This window comes from Haliotis rufescens, unplaced genomic scaffold (genome assembly GCF_023055435.1).
Source record: "Haliotis rufescens isolate VD_foot unplaced genomic scaffold, xgHalRufe1.0.p SCAF_113, whole genome shotgun sequence".
Lineage (NCBI taxonomy): Eukaryota > Metazoa > Mollusca > Gastropoda > Lepetellida > Haliotidae > Haliotis > Haliotis rufescens.
Genome location: NW_025963795.1, coordinates 670,322 through 690,172, shown reverse-complemented (window position 1 = coordinate 690,172; position 19,851 = coordinate 670,322). Strand labels below are relative to the sequence as shown.

The window sequence follows — 19,851 nt, the reverse complement described above, 5'->3', positions numbered from 1 at the left end:
GTTTTCTGAATGTTATGTTTCATGATGCATCACACGAGTACAACAGCCTACAAGTTACTTTCCTCATTAGCTGTGTGTGTGTATCATGGACAACTGGTACATATCTGTTACACATCTCAATGTTTCCCCAAGCAGGTCCACACTATACTGACTGTCAGTTAATGTGTTACACCGTGGAACACTGTTTAGCATATTAATAATCACGGGTATCTGTGTTTCATCAGATCAGTAATGATAATTCTGAAACGTCGCCAATAAGCCTAGGATCTTTAAGAATGTTTTGGAAAATACGCAAACACGAACGTCTAAGTGTATAACCGCCATATTGGATTGTGTTTACAAAATCACGTTTCACGTACGCCTATGCGATAATTGCATCCCTGGATTCCTCATACATTTTTTAAATCAAATGACGAATGATCTTTGTCACCGATGCAAATTATGTTGTTGAAATCAAGGCAAATAAATTAGGTATGACAACGTGTCTGACAGATGCGATGTTTGTCATGTCCATATTAAAAGGTGAGGTGAGGTGAAATAGGGTTTTACGTCGCGTCCAAGATTATTGCACTTATATAGCGACGTGCATGTGCGTGTGTGTGTTTGTGTGGCTGCTTGTACTAGTCCGGACTGATGCCGATTTATAGTGCTAGCCCACTGAGATACCATGCCGCAGTTTAACATGAATATCCAACTCATACACAGTATACTGACTCCTTGACTCCAGTCCTTGTTTTAATCCCGAGCGCCAGACAGGGTAACAAGTACCATCTTTTAACGTCTTTCGGTATGACGCGGTCGGGGATCGAACCCCGGACCTTCCGCTCTCCGGGCGGACGCTCTAGCACTAGACCACGGAGGCGGTCTCCATATTAAAAACGTGTAGACACACAATACACAACATGCACTGGGGATGTTGGTGCGAGATGGGGGAAGGTGGGGAAAGGGTGTTGTGTGTATGTATAATACGCGTTGTCAACCGAACTCGAAGGGTATGTTTTTAGTTATGGTGTCTTTGGTTGTCATGTTTGGTTGGCAGAAAAAAAATAGTGTGAGAGGCGTCACCGTTTATGGCAACGTAAGACACCATAACGAATTTATTTTGCCGAAAATCTTACACTATCTGGTATCCATATTTCATGTCAAAATGAAAACTGACTCCACAGCCGTTGACTTTAGGGTCAAAGGGAGACTACTCTTCAAACCAGAGCGGCCCAACCTTGAAGAGGAGGGACATATATGTTGCTACGGCATCCAGGGGGTTTCCACTCTAAAGGGCAACAGGTAGGGAACATTCTAGAGACGTATCAGTGACTTAATCAGGAAGGGATTCATAATCTGACCTTAGGTCATCAACATGGAGTAGCCAATCACAGGCCTGGAATTCGATCTCACACCTGTTTGACACCAGTTATCTCCAATGGGTTTCTCATCCACAGGTGTGTAAACAAGCGTGTAAACAGGTGTGTAAACAAGTGTGAAAACAGGTGTGTAAACAGGCGTGTTAACAGGCGTGTAAACAGGCGTGTAAACAAGCGTGTAAACAGGTGTGTAAACAGGCGTGTAAACAAGCGTGTAAACAGGCGTGTAAACAAGTGTGTAAACAGGCGTGTAAACAGTCGTGTAAACAAGCGTGTAAACAGGTGTGTAAACAGGCGTGTAAACAGTCGTGTAAACAAGCGTGTAAACAGGCGTGTAAACAGGTGTGTAAACAGGCGTGTAAACAAGTGTGTAAACAGGCGTGTAAACAGTCGTGTAAACAAGCGTGTAAACAGGTGTGTAAACAGGTGTGTAAACAAGTGTGTAAACAGGCGTGTTAACAGGCGTGTAAACAGGCGTGTAAACAAGCGTGTAAACAGGTGTGTAAACAGGTGTGTAAACAGGCGTGTAAACAAGCGTGTAAACAGGTGTGTAAACAGGTGTGTAAACAGGCGTGTAAACAAGCGTGTAAACAGGTGTGTAAACAGGCGTGTAAACAAGCGTGTAAACAAGTGTGTAAACAGGTGTGTAAACAGGCGTGTTAACAGGTGTGTAAACAGGCGTGTAAACAGGCGTGTAAACAAGCGTGTAAACAGGTGTGTAAGAAACTGGAAATACATTTCACATATTGTAACCATGTGAGGAATAGAATTCGAACAAACATCTTAACCACTTGGTTACCTCACTGCCTCAGTGAGCAAAGACAACAGTAGAAATAAGAATCGAATGTCTTTTTTTAACCACAAGGGACAAGAATCTATACTTTTACTTTCTTTTACGTTTTGCTTGCCTGCTTGACATCAGTTGTTTCAATATGGTCCAAAGTATTGCTGCTGTAAGTCAGTAAGAAACTTGGCTTTTCTGGGGAATCGAAGCTTGTATTGTTGTACTTGCGTTTGCATATGCAATCCATCCATAACAGGTATCATTCGATGTTTTGGGCGGAGTTCGTTAATCACCAGTCATGACCTGCATTAAAATAATAAACGTCAACACAAAACTATTGGTATCTGTGAACCAGATCCGGAATACTGGAATACTGGAATACCATTTAACAGGGCTCGGATCCCGGCACACCACATCATGGTGGGCACACTTATTTCTTAGGCCTTTGCCGTAAACCCGGGACGTCATCAGCAGTGTGACGTCACTGTCATTGTACATTTGGCTCCACGTCAGCTGGGCGAACCTCGGCTCAGTCTGAGGTCACAGAGTGCAGCGAGATGTAAACAAACAGCGTGTTGTCTGTTTCATGATTAATCATAAACACGTAACACACAATTGACACAGATTTATATCACAAGATGTAGTCTTTACATACCAATCAGTAATCACACAGCATCTACATTTACACTTAAACAAACATTTACACCTTAAGCCTGAAATATAACTCATGACGATTTTGAACAGCACACACCATGTCACTGTCAGTAACAACATGTCCTCCTTCAGCGTGTACACAAACACCGACGTCACTAAGCGCCACGGGACTCCAGCAGATCCATCACGAGCTGATGTCCCCAGAGTCTCGCCATGTCGGTCGCTGTCTGCCAGTAGTTATTCCTGGTGTCGATGACCACCACGTTCAGTGACAGGACAAACTTCACCATCTCTACATCTCCAGCCATACATGCGAAGTGAAGGGTGTTGTTACCGTCACAGTCCACCAGCGACACATCAGCTCCTTCACTCACAAGGAACTCCACTACTTCTCTGTGTCCCCCCCGTGCTGCCCCTATAACCGGTGTCCCCTTACTCTCGTCTCTACAGTTAATGTCGGCCCGACCTGCCGTCAGGATCCGCTGCACAGCCGCCAGGTCCCCCTTCCAGCAGGCTTCATGGAGGTCGGAGTCTGCCTTGGGGTCTCTGAATGTGGGGGTCGGTGTCGCTGTAACACATGCCGGGAAACTTTATCTTTCAGCTACAGTGTTCACATTTTACAGCTACAGTATTCACATCTTACAGACACGGTATTCACATCTTACAGACACAGTATTCACATCTTACACCTACAGAATTCACATCTCAGCTAGTGTTCACACCTTACACCTCCAGTATTCACATCTCAGCTAGTGTTCACATCTTACACCTACACAATTCAAATCTCAGCTAGTGTTCACACCTTACACCTCCAGTATTCACATCTCAGCTAGTGTTCACACCTTACACCTCCAGTATTCACATCTCAGCTAGTGTTCACATTTTATCGCTACAGTGTTCACATCTTAGAGTGAGGATATATACCAGATGGTTAGAGAAACAATGGTGAGAATGGACCTCATATGTTTGGGATGCAGGGATTAAGATTTTCATAAAATAATAATGTCAGGGGTGCTGTAACAGTCATGTGTTTTTTGTGATTTGCCAGCTGCATTCATGTGACATTGTCTCCACCCACCTGGTGTGTCAGAGCTCCGTCCTAGGGGGGTCCCAGACTCCTGTGTTTCCTCCTCCCTGCTGGTGGCTGTGGAGACAAACACGATGGTTAGAAAAGACTGAAACTGTCAGCATCAGCTTACGTCCTGTGATAATATATATCAGGAATGAGCTTTCTGACTGACTATTGTCATACTAAGATACTCGGAATCATGTGAATGCCGCACTGGCAGTGTTATCTTGTGTCTACAGTCTCCCCACCTACCGGGAAGATCAGACTCCTGGGAAGTTCCAGGGCTCCCTGCTTCCCTCTCGCTCGGGTTACTGGAGGCTGAAACACAGAATAGGTTGTGTTGTTTGTTTGTTGTTAACGCCTCATTCGGTAATATTCCAACTTTATGACAGTCATCTGTAAATAATCAAATCTGGACTTAACAATCAAGTGATTGATATCACGAGTGAGTGAGTTGGGTTTTTAAAGCCGCTTTTAACAGTATTCCAGTTATATCGCGGTGTGTCAGCTTAATGTGGGAGGAAAGCCCGAAGTGATGCAGGTCTCAGACGTTAACCATTTTGATGGTGCTGACAAACATAGAAAGATAATCAGGACGAACCGGGATTCGCACCCAAAATCATAGGTTTCTGGCTACTGACCTATTATGAGACGGTATACTGTAAGTAACAGTCATCTTGGAATTTCCAACACCCACCTCCCATATTTCACATGGAAATTCTGGTACTAAAATTTGTTATTTGACACAGTTTTGTGTTTTACTATCATTAATTGTGATGTGAAAGGCCATTAATCTGTTTTTAGATCATGTTCGTGACTTTATGGATAAAGATGATAGTTAAAATTTTCAACAAGGTTTGGCCTCTAAGGCTTGAAGAGTAGTCTCCCTTTGACCCTTAACGTCAACGTTTGGTTGTAAGTGTCAAGTTTTCACTTTGACATGTGCGATATGGATACCAGAGAGTGGAAGCTCTGCATAATAAATTCATTATGGTGGATGACGCCTCACCCAATATATTTCTGCTAACCTAATATGACACTGTATATATGACTGTATACGGCACCTAAAGACACCATAACTAATAATACACTACCTCTAAATTAAGAACTACAGAGCTAGATGGTGTTCCGCTTGTTCAAACTAGTATGTCACCAAATATATAGTTGTGTACCATAAACCTGGGAAAGGGCCTCCCTACATAAACAAGCATACAAACTCCTATTGCCGCCATGACCATAACATGAGATGCGCAGTAAGACGAGATGCGCAGTAACAAGAGATGCGCAGTAACATTAAGCAGTGCGCATGTTAAGGAAAGTAACTGTTTGCTATATTGGATCACATTGTTTTAAAGTCTTAGGATTTTAAAAATGTTTTGAAAAGAAAACGTGCAGCAGACTTTATGATGATGCGGACAGTGCCTGAGGACCAAAACTATTTTATTTTTTGCCTTACCTGACTTCTGTGCTGTCTGCTCCGCTGGCCGACCCAACTCCCGCAGTTCAACCTCCATCCGAATGTCCCTCAATGATGGGTCCACTGTCTGCAGGAAGTGTAGGATGACCCGCTTCACCTCGGAGTGCCTTATTATCATATTTATAGCATCTTCCTGGGACTGGTGTACAAAACAGAACACCATGCTTCCCTTCCAGGCAGCGACCAGTGAAGCAAGGAATTGTTCCTTCATCTGAGAGCCTAGCTCTGTGAATGCGCTGACGGGCGGTGGAGACATCACTTTGTCGGGCACGGCTGTGACGAGCCACCGTGTTTCCCACCCTTTCCTTCCAGATGGGTCAGTCATGCAGAATATGCAGTTAGTGGCTGGACCTGAAACAGGAAGTGTAACCAAGCACTCAGACAAAAACACAGGCACAAATGTTCATCATCACATCAACGCTGTCCCTGCAAAGACAACCTTCACTGTCTGCCTCCAGCATGGATCTGCTCAGCGGGCATGACACTTCCCTCCCAAGACCCTCTCACATAGATAGCCTTGTCACATGACACTTCACTTCCCTCCCAAGACCCTCTCACATAGATAGCCTTGTCACATGACACTTCACTTCCCTCCCAAGACCCTCTCACATAGATAGCCTTGTCACATGACACTTCACTTCCCTCCCAAGACCCCCTCACATAGATAGCCTTGTCACATGACACTTCACTTCCCTCCCAAGACCCCCTCACATAGATAGCCTTGTCACATGACACTTCACTTCCCTCCCAAGACCCCCTCACATAGATAGCCTTGTCACATGACACTTCACTTCCCTCCCAAGACCCCCTCACATAGATAGCCTTGTCACATGACACTTCACTTCCCTCCCAAGACCCTCTCACATAGATAGCCTTGTCACATGACACTTCACTTCCCTCCCATGACCCTCTCACATAGATAGCCTTGTCACATGACACTTCACTTCCCTCCCATGACCCTCTCACATAGATAGCCTTGTCACATGACACTTCACTTCCCTTCCAAGACCCTCTCACATAGATAGCCTTGTCACATGACACTTCACTTCCCTCCCATGACCCTCTCACATAGATAGCCTTGTCACATGACACTTCACTTCCCTCCCAAGACCCTCTCACATAGATAGCCTTGTCACATGACACTTCACTTCCCTCCCAAGACCCTCTCACATAGATAGCCTTGTCACATGACACTTCACTTCCCTCCCAAGACCCTCTCACATAGATAGCCTTGTCACATGACACTTCACTTCCCTCCCAAGACCCTCTCACATAGATAGCCTTGTCACATGACACTTCACTTCCCTCCCAAGACCCTCTCACATAGATAGCCTTGTCACATGACACTTCACTTCCCTCCCAAGACCCTCTCACATAGATAGCCTTGTCACATGACACTTCTCTTCCCTCCCAAGACCCTCTCACATAGATAGCCTTGTCACATGACACTTCACTTCCCTCCCATGACCCTCTCACATAGATAGCCTTGTCACATGACACTTCACTTCCCTCCCAAGACCCTCTCACATAGATAGCCTTGTCACATGACACTTCACTTCCCTCCCAAGACCCTCTCACATAGATAGCCTTGTCACATGACACTTCACTTCCCTCCCAAGACCCCCTCACATAGATAGCCTTGTCACATGACACTTCACTTCCCTCCCAAGACCCCCTCACATAGATAGCCTTGTCACATGACACTTCACTTCCCTCCCAAGACCCCCTCACATAGATAGCCTGGTCACATGACACTTCACTTCCCTCCCAAGACCCCCTCACATAGATAGCCTTGTCACATGACACTTCACTTCCCTCCCAAGACCCCCTGACATAGATAGCCTTGTCACATGACACTTCACTTCCCTCCCAAGACCCCCTCACATAGATAGCCTTGTCACATGACACTTCACTTCCCTCCCAAGACCCCCTCACATAGATAGCCTTGTCACATGACACTTCACTTCCCTCCCAAGACCCCCTCACATAGATAGCCTTATCACATGACACTTCACTTCCCTCCCAAGACCCTCTCACATAGATAGCCTTGTCACATGACACTTCACTTCCCTCCCAAGACCCTCTCACATAGATAGCCTTGTCACATGACACTTCACTTCCCTCCCAAGACCCTCTCACATAGATAGCCTTGTCACATGACACTTCACTTCCCTCCCAAGACCCCCTCACATAGATAGCCTTGTCACATGACACTTCACTTCCCTCCCAAGACCCCCTCACATAGATAGCCTTGTCACATGACACTTCACTTCCCTCCCAAGACCCCCTCACATAGATAGCCTTGTCACATGACACTTCACTTCCCTCCCAAGACCCCCTCACATAGATAGCCTTGTCACATGACACTTCACTTCCCTCCCAAGACCCCCTCACATAGATAGCCTTGTCACAATCCAATTGTTGTCCTGTCATTGAAATGGACTATTCCTCAAGATAGATCCTGGTTAACGATTGCCACAAGTGACACAAAGTGGGGGATATACACGCTGCTTATGTATGTGATACTGTTAAAGCACCAAGATATATTTCCCTGAAAGGAACCTATTGCCCTGCTACTGCCAACCAATCCGGTTGGTTTGTTGTTTAACACTGCACTCAGCAATATTCCAGCTATATGACAGCGGTCCTTAAATAATCGATCCTGGACGGGACAATCCAGTGATTGACATCATGAGCATCGATCCACAGTTGGGATACGACAACATGTATCAAACCAAGTCAGCGAGCATGACCACCAGATGCCATTACTTGCCTCCTATGACAAGCATAGTAGCCTTTTACGTCAAAGCATTGGTTGCTGAAGACCTATTCTACCCTGGATCTACATGGGTGCTGGCTGCACTGCCTAAGGAACAATGAAACGAGAGGCATTGTATGCAGATCTTACGTTCAGGAATGACCACCAATGCTTGGACTAGGATAACTGAAAAAACACACATGGAACACTTAGGTTGTGAATAACAAATAAATTACTAAATTAACAAACAACGTTACCTGCGTCCTGCTTCTCCTTCCCGGTCGCCCCTCCTGCCGCAGCCTCCATCCTGAGAGTGGCACCTGCTTGTCGATCTCACCTAACAGAAGAAAAGTCTTTCTGAAGTTTGCATAGCCATACACATGCTCATCAAAGATCGGTCACCAGTATCGACCTCTTCCTTCAATTCACACAGTTGTCTGCTGCTATTAGTTCCTTAATGCCCAGATACCTTAAGCAGGGGAGGTAACACACCATACTGTTATACTGCCACCTGGTGTCACACTGTATATAAACCACACACCAAACAGGGGAGGTAACTCCTGTCACTCTACAGCAATGATTGTTTTCAGGGGTGCAGGCTAAAATGGAACCTCAACAAAACGTCAGATTTCTTGGGCAAAAATGGCACCTCATCTGGCGAAAACGGCTACTAGTTGTCGGGCGAAAACGGCACCTCTATTTTTAATAATGATAAGTAGTATGCTTTATTTAGATGTTTTATTATGTTTTGTTGTAGTATATATGTTTTCCTTGGGCGGGGACACAGTCTGTTATCCGAAGAAAAATTCTTGTGATGTCGGCTGCTGGCAGTAAGGGAATATATAGGCAGTAAGGGAATATATATATTATGAAATATCTATAAAAGTACTATTTATTTCCTACTTACTAAAATAAATATTAAATATATAATAAACCTGTAGTTCAATATCGTCACATTTCCGCCAGACTCAGTTTCAGATTGACATTGAGTTAATTTGGGTAAAGGCTAAATTTTTAGGTAAACTTGTTTCGAGGCGATGAATATTTCACAATTATTTTTTTTTGCAAGTGACCATGTGAGTTTAATTTCATTTATTTTACTTCAAAGCATGTAATGTTTTCACAATAAGTTTAGTCGCGCCTCCAAATCAGAGTTGGCGAGTAGAGACTAACTACTAAGGTAAACTTCTTTTTTTTAAATTCACAATTATTTGTGTTTGCAAGTGACCATGTGAGTTTAATTTCATGTATTTCAGTCCAAGGTAAACATAATAAGGTGCTGTTTTTGCTAAGCCATAGTAGCCGTTATCGCATTGGATGAGGTGCTGTTTTCGGTATGACGCGTTTTTCAGACGGCCTCTTGTTGTATTGGTTAGTGGTAGAGTGGCCCCAGAAACTGTTGTACATTATAAATGTGTAGAGAAAGTGGCAGCACTACTAGTAAAGACACATCCTGGGATGTTGTGGCCAGATCGGAGCAGCAGTCCATGGGCTGTATCCACATGTCATGTAGTCATGTGGAAAGGAATAGGCCTATTACTTTGAGGGAGTTAGGGACTTGATATTCTGGGGCAGGGGGAGGTTGTACCCTGGTGAGACATTTCTTCATCTGCAGCTACAAAAACAGATATTTATATTTCAAACTACGAGCCTGAATTTGAAGAGTGAGTGAGAGAGTTTGGTTTTACGTCGCTTTTAGCAATATTCCAGCAGTATCACGACAGGGGACACCAGAAATGGGCTTCACACATTGTACCAATGTCGGGATTCGAATGAATTTGAAGAGATACACCTTGATATAATGTCATATTTGTGGCAGAAATTTATTTTGTCAGCCTGCAGGATAATTATTTTTTCAAGAATTTTAGGGACTGCTCTTTTTTTGCATAAAATCCCCCACAAACCTTACATTATACGCATTCATTTCCAACTTCCTGGTCCTTCCGCTATGTAACACGACCCTGATGAGTGAAGACACCCACATACAGACAGAAGCTGTAGCAGGATCACTCGGCGCATACGGGGTTTTATGCGGGAGCTCGTGGTATAAGGGTGAAAATCTCAACACCGTAACAATTTCCCACTTGACCTGTACATCAGTAGTTTGTTTGCAGAAATGTATTTTAAAATATTTGATTTCCTTTTCAAGACTATTCACAAGTAGAGTACCTTTCTTCAAATGTAAAATGCTAAAAAAATGTACTTTCAAGTTAATATTTGTTTATAAGCAAATATTTTCTGGATTTACTAAAAACATGGCTGTCCCTCAGCTGGACCAGAATAAAAAATAATACCTAATCTATATCTAAATATTCTAAAAATGTAACAAATTTTGTTTTTCACACTCTCAAATGAACATTAATTACATGTATCCTATCATTATTATCTAAAACCTAATTGAAAAAAAAATAAATAAGAAAAAAAAGATGTCCCTCAAAAGGCACTCAACTCCGTTACAACGTACCAATACTAAAAAAATAACTGTGCTATGGGAGATAACTCTCATACGCTTCCTCTTTTGGCAACATGTGTATGAAGTTCATCTGCTGGTGATAGATAGATGCCACATTTATGTACAATGTTCAAGCCAATGACATCAAGATATGTCTGTTAAGTACAGTATGTTTTCTGAGCCTCAACTCTGTTACACTGTCTATAGATCTATATCTCATTCTAATTTCCTTCACTTTTCCAAGAGAAATTGGTTAGCAAGACCATGTTAGCAGTGAGTATTTTAATTTCCATAAAAAGCAAAGCATGCTGGGATATGAGCCATTTATAGTAAGGTTTCTCAACTCCGTTACACTCAACTCTGTAATGCTGTACAGCGTAACGGAGAGGAAAAATTTGTGCATCTGCACAATTTCGATAGTTATTGTCAGTACATAGCTTTGTTCTTCACGAATATTTTATTTTATTTTAACCCTATACCTGACAAATAATTTTCCCACAGTCTGGAGTAAGAACTTTTTTTTTAAATAGTCACTCAGACTGCTCTGATGTTTTGGATGAACAAGATGTTAGGACCTGTGCAAAATGTGGATTTGATTCTATTGATAGCGCTCTTTCCGACAGTGGACTAATTATTGAAGACAGAACTGTTGTCTTTTACATTGATGGGAGTGCCTGGCTATTGTGTTTTGGCTGCAGAAAGCAATTTCATTATGCATGTATAAACAACATGTTTTCTGACAGTGTTGATGATATGATTTATCTGAAATTTGATCTTGAAGTTTTATAATATATTATAGTGATCTAAAATGGCATTTTAAGCAACTTTGTGCTTATTTATTTCAACGTCTATACAAAGGGTTGAACATTAGTAATTTAGTAGACCCACTTTTGTATGCCATTACTGCAGTAACTGGCTCATAAACCATGAGTACCAAAGTCCTGACAAGTAACACAACACAGTGCATGTATTTTCACATTTCATCTCAAAAGGGATGAAAAGGTTGTTATTTTATGCTAGAGAGCAATAACAAAATATATGAGTTACAACTCCGTTACAACAAACTCAACTCTGTTACGTCAGGATTTTTTTAATAGATGACTTCTTTTGACAACTGACGAAAAACTTTGTTGTTTTTATGAGTTTTAACTTTAGATTAGGACTAATGATAATATATGTTGTGACAAAAGATGAAAAATACTATATTTTGGATACCGTCTTTCATGTAAATGACTTTGTTGTCTAGGCAAACTTTTGAAATATGGAGCGAGCACTTACAAATGTCCAATCATACATTTTATTTAGCCAGTTTGCATTTGTTTAACACTGAATTGTATTCACACTTAATGTTAATTGCTGAATACGATTTTATATTTCAAAGCAACCTAGCGCTATTAAAATTACTTTCCATTTTGTGATCCGTAACGGAGTTGAATGTCCTAGCAGATTAGGCTAATTCATTAATTATTTTCTAATTAATTAAACACATCACTGCACTGCATTGAAATAGAAAGTACTTCTCAAGTATCATATTCTCTAATATCAAGAGAAAAATTATATTAGGGACACTTTTATTTTTGCAAGTTGATATCAGAAAATTTGTCGGTTTTGAGATTTTTACCCATAAATACTAATGATGCTCGTGATCCTGTTTCAACGAACATATTTTACCGACATGAGCCATGTCACGTGACTATCCGTGAGTCGGGGTGGGTGTCCCGACGAGAATCAGGTCAGTTCAAACCGAAACTAGAACCACGGACACATGATTTGTTTGAAACGGTGAAATAAAGAATGAATGTGTCTATCTAACATCGAGTTAGGGGTTATAGTCGTATACACTGTGCATGAAGTACGTCATCAGCATGACAACACACGACCTGACTTACCCGGATCGGGTTTCTCCACCCACTGTCCACAGATCCGGGTCGCCAGTGTCCCCAGGCGGCGACAACCTGACTTAAACACTGACGGTCCCCAGTCCCCAGTCCCCAGTCCAACAACCTCGCCACAACACGGTGGAAGCAGGCCTATGTCCAGTCCTGCTACTGCAACACTGCTAGTCGTGAGTATTGAAAGCGGTGAAGACTCCCTTGGCTTGTTGCCTAACCTCAGACATGTGACACTGAACACTTCCTTCGCACCGTGACGATCAGTACACATTCGGCAACTCTCGTCCCTTTCCGTAACCAGAAGACGGCCAATGAGGATCTCCGGGTTTATTTCATTGCTTCATTGAATGGGGCAGGCCGGTTTGACAGCGTACGTCCCAGCTGGGGGCGGGGTTCTAACACTGATTGAGAAGCCGAACAGGGACCTTCTATAATTAAAACACTATCGGCCTATTACGTTTTTGAATCTGGATTATAAAATATTCGCAAACGTTTTGGCAAATAGATTGAAAGCTGTTGAGTTCCTACATATAATATCTATAGTGTATACATGGAAGTAATCAACGACAAACTCGGGAAGATAAAGGGCGGCAGGGTTTATTGAGGGGATATATTGCGGATGACTTTACTACATCGCTGCTTAAAGATAAAAGAAGTTCAGTGTCGTATAGTGCAATGTCTTAAACGGCATTGTTTTCACACTTGTTCAAAAATGTCATGAAGGAAAACAGTAAAGCAAAATGCACGTGCAAATTATGGCATTCGTAACTCGTGGTAGTGGCTATGAAAAGGCAAGCATAAGCCAATAACTTGTCATTCAATTGTCAACATTTTTCATGTTCGAAAATGCCGAGACATCGCCATAAGACGTATCTAAAGAGGGGAATCGTTGTCTTCTGTTGCACGCCACTTGCACCCTGGTTTAAGGAGGATATTGGACCAGACTGTCAGGAATCAGACCCAGAAGACTAGATATCGTCCCTATTTTGCAACAGATCCATCGGCAGCGACGCTTGCGTTGGTGCCATACCTTACAGCCTTGGAATTTGAGAAACTATAGAGACGAGTGTGGTTTAGCGATGAATCACGATTTCTTCTTCCCCGGCGAAATGGAAGACAACGTGTTTATCGTCGTCGAAATGAGCGTTTTGCCCCACATTGTGTACGTGAATTCGACAAATTCGGTGGCGGTAGTGTCATGGTGTGGGGGCCATATCCAACACCGAGAGATCTGGCTTGGTTATTCTCGCTAGTTTTCTTTGGAATAGCGCCTTTCTGCTCCTGTTTGATGTCGTCAGAGGAAAAGGGCGCCATAAAACGGCCATCGTTTTGTTCAATTTTCACAAGCTCTTGGGTTGGAAAAGATGTTAGCTGGGTTAGACTGGGAGCTTCAAAATCTGCATTCGCAAACAATTCTTCAAACAACAAATCAAACGTTCCCTTTTCATCGAACACGTCCATACTCGTTGATGTCATTGCGCCAAATGACGTAGACCAACCTTGATAATGACGTCACGGGAACTGTCAATCAAAATGTTGGCGGAGTTCTAAGTCAGTAAGAATCTATGAAGAGAAATCTTAGTGGCTAAAAAATGGGGCTCGCTCGCTCCGCCCCTTCTTAGCCACTAAGATTTCTCTTCATAGATGCTAACTATTACTGTGGTTCAGGGAGATTTGACAGCAAATCGCTACATGAATCCAATTCGTCAATCTCACCATCTTCCAATCACTGACCGCCAGAGGGAGCTGTTTCAACAGTGACAACGCACACAGCTCGTCTCACGGTAAACTACCTCCATAACCCCAACATCAACGCTTGACCTGGCCGTCCAGATCTCCAGATGTCAACCCATTCGAACACCTCTGGGATGAACTCGATCGACGTGTACGTCGACGTCAGAACACGCCGCAGACGCTCCCACAACTGGCCAACGCGTTACAAGCAGAATGGCGCAGAATTCCGCAGGACAGAATTCGTACACTACACCAGTCAGTCCCGAGCCGTGATTGCTAACCGGGGCCGTCACACGAGATACTGAGTTCAGCGCAACCTTGTGGCCTTATGTGACATGACAATAAACAGTTTTCAGTGCCTTTGTACAAGAACATGTGACTATCGAGCTCCAAGCTTTCATATTTGTATCTATGATATTAAATTAAATATATCGACTTTATTAGGTACAATAAATTTACTAAAAGTCTACCTGTGCGTTTCTTTTTTTAAGAGTGTATATCTGATATTGTAATAGATAATGTGTATTTTGGGCTCACTACAGCTGAGATACACATATACACTTATTAATACTACACAACGTGCGCATCACATACGTTTGGTTCAGGTTTTCAAGGTGGATTTTATGTGCCGTGTTTTCGTTTCTTACAGCATGGCAAAAACTCGGACTGAGATTGAGAAGGCTCACAGAGAGCGCAAAGAGGTCGTCAGAACAGAAACACTTCTTGAAGAGAAACTACTGTCCCGTCAAAGTTCTGCCAAGGATTTGAGAAATGTGAAACACATAAATAGATAACACAATACAATGATGAGAAACTTTATGTAAACAATATATTGTTACGTGTCGATTTTCAAGTTGAAACAATTGGTTAACTCAGATATCAATAGTGAAACCAACACACACAAAAGAAATGGTATACAATTAATAACTGAATTTATATAATTCGCTAGGTTTACAAATCAGTATAGATTACTGCAAAGTTATTACAGTGGCAGTACACAATAGAGCGACAGGACAAAATTCAATGGCAGCATATAATACAATAGCAGTGGTAATATACACATACACAAAAGTTAAGCGCCACCATATTCATAGTCTCTTGATTTTACGTGTGGGAATCAGAAATACGAAATATGATGATGTATGACTGTATGCACCCAAATTTGACAAGATACCACAAGGAAAGCGTGCTTTACGTGTTGCTGCAGTTCCCCTACCCTATAAATAGTGAAATTCAAGTTTCAGACACGTGGTTGCATTTTGCTCCTGTGTGAGATTCCCCATCCAATAGAGGTTGAAAATCAGCCATGCATGGCGAGGAGAAAGTAAACAAACGCTGAAAGATGGCAAGTCATAGGCATGAAAAATGCTGGCATGTCACCAGCGCCATTGCAAGACAAATGAGTCGTCATAACAGTGTTATCACTCGTTTGATTGTCAAACATGGTCAAACCAATGATGTCAATCACAGGCATAGGTCTGGTAGGCCAAGAAAGACCTCTAACAGAGAGGATAGACGTCTTGTCAGGATAGTCAGACGAAATCCATTTGCCACTTCAACAGATTTAAGACTGCAGTGGATTACCCATCAGAGACTCTCGACGATGACCGTAAGGCGTCGCCTCAGAGCGGCTGGTTATAACGCCAGAAGACCAGTAAAACGTCCTCAACTGACTGAGAGGCACATGCGGAATCGTCTGATATGGTGTCGTGCCCGTAGTCGATGGAACTTGGCCAACTGGAGAAGGATCCATTGGTCTGACGAGTGTCGAATGCTTCTACGAACTGTTGATGGTCGAATACGTGTTTGGAGGCAACGTAACACTCGTTTTGCACCAAGGAACACCCAGAAGACCTTAGCATGTGGCGAGGGTCTGTCATGATATGGGGTTGTGTTTCCTTCGGCTGCAAACTTCCGCTGGTGACAATTCGTGGAAACCTGAATGGCCAACAATACCAAGATGCCGTTCTTCGTCCAGTGGTAGTCCCTCATTTTGACAACCATCCTCTTCAGACAAGACCTGTTTACATGGACGACAATGCTAGACCACACAGATCTCGGTCAGTTTTGGCTTATTTGCGTCAAGAAGCTATTGCCACTCTTCCTTGGCCGGCCTGTAGTCCGGATCTTAATCCGATTGAGCATCTCTGGGACATTCTTGGCCGGAAAATCAGACATCGTGATCCCCCAGTTCAAAATCTCGCTGGACTTGAAGCCGCACTTCATGAAGAATGGATCCGTTTGCCTCAGAGAAGCATTCAACGACTTGTAATGAGTATGAGGCGTAGGGTTGAAGCTGTGGTCAATGTCAGTGGATCATAAACACGTTACTGACGTTTCTGTCTTGCAATAGACTCTGCACTCCCTAGCCTAGTGTTTAAAGCGTTCGCTCGTCACACCGAAGACCCGGGTTCGATTCCCGACATGAGTACAATGTGTGAATCCATTTCTGGTGTCCCCCGCCGTGATATTGCTGGAATATTGCCAAAAGCGGCGTAAAACCATACTCACTCACTGACAGTGGGCTAGTTCTATAAAATCGGCATTAGTCCGGACTAGTACGAGCAACCACACCCACAAAACCCCACTTCATGTGTTTACATTGTTGTCATTATCTGTCATGTTAGACCATAAAAAGAAAATATTTCGTGTAAAGTAGTTTATGAACTCGTTTATATAGAACAGTGTTAATCTATTACTGTATGCATGGCACTGAAGTTAACAGTTTGATTTTGTTTATTGCCAAAGAAATTGATGCACGTCCTACGTCGTGGTAATATAGATTCCCTCATTTTGAAATCATCGAGGGCACGTGCCCAGCCAGCACATCTACATCAGGCCGAGGGCGGCCAGGTAGCCTAGTGGTTAAAGCGCTCGCTCGCCATGCCGATGGCCCGGGTTCGATTCCCGACATGGGTATAATGTGTGAAGCCTGTTTCTGGTGTCCCCCGCCGTGATATTGCTGGAATATTGCTAACAAATATTAATATATTTACGAATAATACATTAATTCTATTCGAACATAGATCTATTAACTTTATTTGTAATTTTGAAATGAAATAGATTAAGCACATTTACTGACCATGTTGGCTGCACATGTACAACAGACAGGAAGATACAGACGGGATTTCTCACATCTTACAATTCATTCAGCAAATTACAATAATGTTGGCAAAAGTTTGGAGTATCGCGATCGGTTTTGTTACTGTTGGTCCAACGTTTTCACAACATGCTTCACGGGAAGCTACTCTTGTAATAGAGGGCGCTGTTACTCACGCGCGTCTTTTCAAGCAGACGACGCGAAAGGATGATACTTGGAGGACCGAGGGAAAACCTATTTTGCGGTAAGTGTTTACTTCATTACTTTGCCCTTGTCCCCGCGTTTTGCTAGAAATAGGTATATGGCGTTTAAAAAATAGTGAGGATGCTACACTTGCGAACTTGCAGTGTCACGACATATTCCTAGATTTTGTCATTGACATAAAATAGGCAGGATACACTGTTAGGTGTCACGAGACGCACTCTAGATCTCGGGGTCAGAGGATGACAGCGGCAAGCAAATGAATAGCCAAACAATTACTTATATGAATTACTTACATGACTTACTTGTAAGTAATTACTTACGATTACTTGAATGAACATTGCTTCATATGTCATTGTGGCTGTCGTATTAAAGGTCGTGTGGGAAGGGTAAGGTTAGGAAATTAATGACGAACTCGAATTATCAATTTAGTGATTGCAGTCAGCACAAAAAAACAGTGAACATGAAATTCATAACGAGGCTTACGGAAACTTTCAGTATTGCGTGTGCATGTCATGCGGTCGAGCTTATATTCCTACTGATCGATGAACGAAGCTTCACTGCCGTCCGCAGGAAGTAATTTCGGTGTTTGATCACCACACAGTTGAAATGAAAAATTGTTTTTGGATTGATGTTTTTTTAATGTCATTTTCAGTTCAGAACAGTTCTTTTTGCAAACGATCACTATTATTACAGGTCTGGGCAATTTTATCTTGATCTACCTGCATACCTTATATGTACACCAGTCCTATATATCGATCAGAAATCTCGATCCATAAGGTGTGATCATGCAGTTTCATTTCGAGATATGGCTATTTCAGGACCGATTATCACTTTATATTGAGCAGATATTAACAACCGGAGAGTTAAGGTAAAACATAATAATTAATTTTTAATAAGTTGTTAATACGGAACAGGCTTCTACCGTACAGTGTCTCCCCGACCTAGTATAGGGGAGACGCACGGTAGTCTTATCAGGTGAAGAAATGTAGCTACATTGGGATAAAATATTGAATAAAATGTAAACAAATATATCCAGAGAGCTATTTCAAAGGTGATTGATGCTAAATAAATATTACAAGACCCAGCTGAGACGTACGGTAGTCTTATCAGGTTAAGAAATTTATGTACACTTATGATGAAATACTGAATAAAATATTAACAAAAAAACTATATCCAGAGGACTATATGAAAGGTGATTGATGCTTAATATATATTACAAGACCATTTTACATGCCATTTATTAAATCAGAATTCAAATTAATAGTAAAATATTGATGAGGAAAAATAGATACTGCATTACATATTTTTCAGGACATTATCCATTGACCAGAGCCCTGTTACAAATTTGATTTATTCTAACTAAAGATATATTATTTCAGTTTATCATGGGCCCTGTATACACCAGCAATATAATTGTCCATAAAATTACTTGTCCCTGATACTTTGCTGCTATTTTTTGCATACAAGTGTTTGTAATATGTACATACCTGTGTAGCAGATCTTTTAATGATAAACGTGTATTTGCACTTTGGGTTTACCATGATATAGTCTACATATATAATGTATCAAAACATAAATGAAATGTTTTGTGGCAACCAGACTTCACAGGATTTGTTCAAGATGTCATAATAGGGATTGTCTAACTGCTTTTCAATGGATGGTTCCCCACCCCTGTCGTCAACACAGTCCCCACCCCTCTCGTCAACATAGTCCCAACCCCTCTCATCAACACAGTCCCCACCCCTGTCGTCAACATAGTCCCCACCCCTCTCGTCAACATAGTCCCCACCCCTCTCATCAACACAGTCCCCATCCCTCTCATCAACACATTCCCCACCACTCTCGTCAACACAGTCCCCACCCTTCTCATCAACACAGTTCAAACCCCTCTCAGCAACACAGTCCCCGACCCCTCTCATCAACACATTCCCCACCCCTCTCATCATCACAGTCCCCACCCCTCTCATCAACACATTCCCCACCCCTCTCGTCAACATAGTCCACACCCCTCTCATCAACATAGTCCCCACCCCTCTCATCAACACAGTTCCCACCCCTCTCATCAACACAGTCCCCTCCTCTCTCATCAACACAGTCCCCACCCCTCTCAGCAACACAGTTCCCACCCCTCTCATCAACACAGTTCCCACCCCTCTCGTCAACACAGTCCCCCACCCCTCTCGTCAACACAGTCCCCACCCCTCTCATCAACATAGTCCCCACCCCTCTCGTCAACATAGTCCACACCCTTCTCATCAACATAGTCCCCACCCCTCTCATCAACACAGTTCCCACCCCTCTCATCAACACAGTCCCCGACCCCTCTCATCAACACAGTTCCCACCCCTCTCATCAACACAGTTCCC

At 42.7% G+C, this 19,851-nt stretch overlaps 2 protein-coding genes across 3 annotated transcripts in view; one reads left to right on the top strand and one right to left on the bottom strand.

Moving 5' to 3' along the window:
- Nucleotides 1-2,755: 2,755 nt before the first annotated feature.
- On the bottom strand, nucleotides 2,756-12,739 carry LOC124124726 (serine/threonine-protein phosphatase 6 regulatory ankyrin repeat subunit C-like). Of its 2 annotated transcripts, XM_048393086.1 has the most exons (6): nucleotides 12,445-12,739; nucleotides 8,361-8,440; nucleotides 5,325-5,696; nucleotides 4,121-4,186; nucleotides 3,878-3,943; nucleotides 2,756-3,367 (listed from the first exon to the last, which is right to left on the bottom strand). In XM_048393086.1, the coding sequence occupies exons 2-6, from the start codon at nucleotides 8,407-8,409 to the stop codon at nucleotides 2,955-2,957; spliced, it is 966 nt and encodes a 321-aa protein (XP_048249043.1). In that variant the 5' UTR covers nucleotides 8,410-8,440; nucleotides 12,445-12,739; the 3' UTR covers nucleotides 2,756-2,954. The 2 variants fall into 2 exon arrangements, with proteins under 2 accessions (XP_048249043.1, XP_048249044.1); XM_048393087.1 differs by lacking the exon at nucleotides 3,878-3,943 and having other exon boundaries at nucleotides 12,445-12,738.
- A 2,092-nt stretch (nucleotides 12,740-14,831) lies between these two features.
- The window catches only part of LOC124124727 (mucin-2-like), a 29,105-nt gene continuing 24,085 nt past the window's right edge, over nucleotides 14,832-19,851 (top strand). The window contains exon 1 of the mRNA XM_048393091.1: nucleotides 14,832-14,931. Within this exon, the coding sequence (XP_048249048.1) occupies nucleotides 14,832-14,931 (100 nt within the window). The remainder of the gene's footprint in view (nucleotides 14,932-19,851) is intronic.

Excerpts from the sequence above, each read along its gene's own strand:
- LOC124124726 (XM_048393086.1), bottom strand. The coding sequence starts at position 8,409 with ATGGAGGCTGCGGCAGGAGGGGCGACCGGGAAGGAGAAGCAGGACGCA. Across the intron at positions 5,697-8,360 it reads GAAGGAGAAGCAGGACGCAG|GTCCAGCCACTAACTGCATA; the intron begins GTAACGTTGTTT and ends TTCCTGTTTCAG. Across the intron at positions 3,944-4,120 it reads CCAGGAGTCTGATCTTCCCG|CCACCAGCAGGGAGGAGGAA; the intron begins GTAGGTGGGGAG and ends TTGTCTCCACAG.